The sequence below is a fragment of the Pinus tabuliformis genome, chromosome 2_1, assembly GCF_031772625.1.
Source record: "Pinus tabuliformis cultivar Carrire ecotype Pingquan chromosome 2_1, CPIR1, whole genome shotgun sequence".
NCBI lineage: Eukaryota > Viridiplantae > Streptophyta > Pinopsida > Pinales > Pinaceae > Pinus > Pinus tabuliformis.
Genome location: NC_142299.1, coordinates 991,207,296 through 991,212,037, shown reverse-complemented (window position 1 = coordinate 991,212,037; position 4,742 = coordinate 991,207,296). Strand labels below are relative to the sequence as shown.

Sequence of the window (4,742 nt, the reverse complement as noted above, 5' to 3'; positions counted from 1 at the left end):
TACACGAAAAAGCACTAGATAGGTAACACTGAAAATCATGAACCCACCAACCTAAATAAGGTCCATCGTGCAATAGTCACAAGAAGGATTTATGCTGAGGATGTCACTATGTTATACCTAACTGTACCAAAAAACATTGAGTGGTTATGTTAGATATCACTAAGTGGGTTTAAGCAAGGGATCCTATACATAATTTGACCTCTCAATACATTGTGACCTTAAATTAGATTATTACAACCAATCAAATCATATGTTAGGTCCATAGTTAAATATTCACTAAAAAGTCCATAATAAGTATGCCATTAAGTTATCCCAAATATTTCAAAAAGCATTAACCAATCCCATAAGATTGATAAATAAATAAAATTGATTCTCCCCTAAATACCTACCAATATAAATGAGATTCATAATATAACACTCACTAAAGGATCCATAATGAGTATATCACTCGGTTATTTAACAATAACTAAGGGATACATAATGAGTATATCACTTTGGTTATTTTCCACCCCTACATAATAATACCTAAACATTTCTCTATCTAATTTTATTAGTAATAGTTTAATGGTTAGATGTTTTTGTTTTTTTAAATTATTTTCAATTTAATTCTAGAATTTTTGAAATCTTAAATTCCAACTCTGTAATTTACATAAATACATATATTGATGTTCCCAAAAAATAATTGGGTGCTAAATTCATTTGTATATTCCAAACATATTTTAAAAGAATCATCAAATTCAAATTCCGAAAAAAGAAATTACACTTGTGAGTGGCCCCACGATACTCAGACGAAAAAGAAATTACACTTGTGAGTGGCGCCACGATACTCATACGAAGCCTTACGTTTAGTTTCTGGAGGCTCACGTGGTATACACAGAGCCGGTCACTTGTAAGGCAGCGCCTAACCAGCCATATATCAAGTATTAAATGCACCCGGAGATGCACGCGACATAGCCCGTTAATACGCAAAATGCCTTTTTTTATTTAGTGACGAGTTTTCAAATTTGTGTGTTAACGGATTATCTCGCGTGCATCTCCGGATGCATTTAATACTTGATATATGGCTGATTAGGCGCTGCCCACTTGTAATATCTCCCAACGGCACTAGTCACACTTCCCGAAAACTCCAATTTCTGTTTTTCCAAACCCTCCACGCAACCATCCTCCTGTATCTATATATTCATCAACGCACTCTGTTATTGCAAAGTTGCATACCTAGCGATCATCAAATTTGCCAAAATGCCTGTTACAGAGCCACAGTGCGCTGAAAATGAAAAGCAAAACCATACGGGCCGCGGCGGCGGTCTCTGGCGCGTCTGTTCGCTGGAAGATATACGCAAGAAACTGCTGCGATGGGAAAGGAGTCCAACTGCCTTGGAGGCCGAAGCCAAAGTGCTGCCATGGGAAAAGCCCTTTTCAGGCTCCTTAAATGGCAATGAAAATGAGGGTTTTTCCTCAAGAAATGGAGGGGGAGATGGCCCCTGCGTTTTTCAGATGCCGGTGGATTATCCTCGGTATTCCAAGGCCGATTATGAATCGATGCCCGAGTGGAAGCTCGATAATCTTTTTCATGAATACGGTTTGCCGATCAGAGGAGATGTGGCTTTCAGGCGGAGCTACGCCATGGGGAATTTCCTCTGGCCTAACCAACTTTGAATAAAGGTTTCGACGGTATATGAGTATGCATCCTGGGCTTGATTGATTGGTTCTCGGCAAAGTTTTGAATAAGTTTGGGAGCTCTGTATATTTAGTTATGGATGCTTTCATTGCCAGGATATCGTTTCAGTCCAAATTGTGTTAAGAGGGGTTGCATAGTATTGGGTAGGGTTTGCCGCTTTTACATCTGAAGCTATTTTCGGTTTAGGGTTTGTTTACAAACAATTCTTCATTCAATAGGTTCTGCTTACAGGTAAATTATTGGAGTTGTAGGGCTCTGTGCCTTCACAATGTTATAGACGAAATTAGTAAAATTAGTCTTGGAGGGAATTCCGGAGGTCCAGAAAAGGAGGAAATTCCCGACAGAGCTACTGAGCGATAGATAGGAATTATAATCGACTTTAGTAAAGAGTTCCTGGTACATGTGTATGATGCACGTCAGAGTAAGAATCAATAGACTATAGATCTATAACTTTGTGCATATCTTTGTGTATGGCCCATTATCAAAGGAAGTCTGGTCAGAAAATTTCAAGGGAGATGGGAAGGAGGAAAAATTCTCTTTGTACAATTTTGGGGACTTTTGCTTACAATAAATGAGATGATATTTCAAGATAAAGGCCATTTTGCTGGTTTATCAGGTAGATTATACATCTGTGAGAATTTGGAAGAGAACTTTTTATAAAAAATTAAAAAAACTATTTAAAGCTTAGGGTTTATTGTCGTGAGATGAGTGAAAATTAATAAAAATTATGCTCCTTGTATAAATCATTTTATTAATTTAAAATTTTATTAATTTAAAATTATTGTGAAATTTTATAAAAGTTTAATGTAGATGGATTTGAAAATCTGAATTTTCTATTCATTATGAATAATAGGCCAGATTAGAAAAATAATATGCTTTTTGTAATCACTTTGGGTAAGTTAAGTATGTTTTTTTATAATCACTTTTTAACATAGGTGCGATTTGACTAGATTCAATGGTTCTTTTCTTTTTCTGGAGAAGAAAAATAACAAGAAATAGAAGTTTTTCCAGAAAAATAACAAGAAATAGAAGTTTTTCATTTATTCAATAAATGAAAAACTGTTTATATAAGTCTGATAGATCTAATAAACAAGATAAATCATAAACTTGCCGCCGAGCCGATAAAACATGACTGTAATTTTATAATTTTAAATTTTAAAAGATTATTGACTGTAATTTTAAGAATTTTAAATTTTAAAAGATTATTGAACTGAGGATCCTAGTCATAATGGGTGTATAGCTTATCCATCCTAGCCTATCAATCACCATCATAATGGGTGTATAGCTTATCCATCATAGCCTATCAATCACCATCATAGCTTATCAATCATACAACCCAGTATGATGTGTAATTTTGTTTGTACATCATAAAAGTTTGAAATTTTGTCCCTCAATCTTATAACCCATCAATTTTATAGTCCAGTATGACGTGTAATTTTGATGTACGTATGATGTGTAACTTTGTCTGTACATCATAAAAGTTGAAATTTTGCCCCTCAATCTTATAACCCATCAATTCTACAGCCCAGTATGATGTGTAATTAAGATTATTGAGCCGAGAAGATGATTTTACAACTCATTAATTCTATAGCACATCAATTCTACAGCCGAGTATGATGTGTAACTTTGTCCGTCCATCATAAAAGTTGAAATTTTGCTCATGTAAACTAAAATAAAAAATTTTAAATCTAAAAAAATAAAATCATACAAAACATTTAAATAATGGCTGCTCATAAAAAAAAATTGCAAGTGAATAAATTGGATCCCTCTCGCACATGTTAGATCCCTATTAAAGATGATCTATCCCAGTATATAGCATTAACATCTCCTAAATATGGAAGTATACATATACCATTGGACATTGATAAGACAAAAAGTTGTCCATTAGAAATGTGTCACAAGTTTGACAAAAAAAACTAGATATTAAGATTCTACCTATATCCAATGGTTAAGAATATGTGTTTTCTTCTAAAAGATTACAGATGTAGGCCTTAATAGATTAATATTCAACCAAATGAATCTTTGATTTATCAAACTAGCATAGATCTATTATAAGCATGGATCTAATATTAGTAGGGATCAATTTTTTTTAGGGCAAACTCATTTTAGAGTGCAAAAATCAATGTGTAATTTTTCATTGTTTAAATTGTATTTTTGAATGCTATAAAGAAGATTACATAATTTAAACTTGTAAGTCCAAAAAAATCTTTGTTAGATTTCAACAATAAAAAATTCATATACCTTAAAAAGGATTAAACTGTAAAATGTTGAGACCACTTTAAATGTTTTAATCATAAAAACCATTTTTTCAATAGCTAATATTGATATCTACATAATTTTCTAAACAATATATAAAATATTTTACATAACATGTACATTGAGCCATCTTATCAACCCACAATAGATATTTTATATATACAACATCAAAATATCTCCGGTTAACATTTTTTTTTGTAAATATAGGTATATATGATGTTGATATGGATATAAATTAGTTAACATAGATCTTCCACTAATTTATTTAAATTACATGTTAAAATATTTTTAAATGTACAAGGTTTAAACATCTTACTCACATGTTTTTGGCTTCTAATTACTTTACATGAAATTATATTAGAGCATATAGACAATTAATTAAACATGTATAGTATGTTTTTTTCCTTTTTTTATTATAGTTGATCTTCTTTTTTATTTAGAGAATATTTTATTTTTATTTTAAGAGAAACACATGTCAACGATAAATTAAACAATTTTTAATTCACCAAAACTAAAAAAACTAACTATAAATCCTCAACACTAAATTAAAAAAGGTTTGCCTTCATATCTCAATTTAAACCTATAAACTTTTATCACTTGTTCAAACACTCGAACTCTATGGCTAAAGAGCTTGCTAAAAAAAGTGCCAACATGAACCAAAGTGAAATTGAACTTAACCAGAGGCTAGATTTCTCTCCAATCCCTTAACAATGTTGGGTACTCAAGTTATTATATGATTGATAGTTTGGAAGAGAGCTTCTCGTTCCTCTCTCCTCCCTCCGAATACGATGAGTATCTCGGGGAGCAA

General features: G+C 32.2%; 1 protein-coding gene across 1 annotated transcript; it reads left to right on the top strand.

Moving 5' to 3' along the window:
• The first annotated feature begins 1,133 nt into the window (after positions 1–1,133).
• On the top strand, positions 1,134–2,031 carry LOC149203964 (uncharacterized). The gene has a single exon (XM_089400286.1). The coding sequence runs from the start codon at positions 1,240–1,242 to the stop codon at positions 1,654–1,656; it is 417 nt and encodes a 138-aa protein (XP_089256412.1). The 5' UTR covers positions 1,134–1,239; the 3' UTR covers positions 1,657–2,031.
• The last annotated feature ends 2,711 nt before the right edge of the window (positions 2,032–4,742 follow it).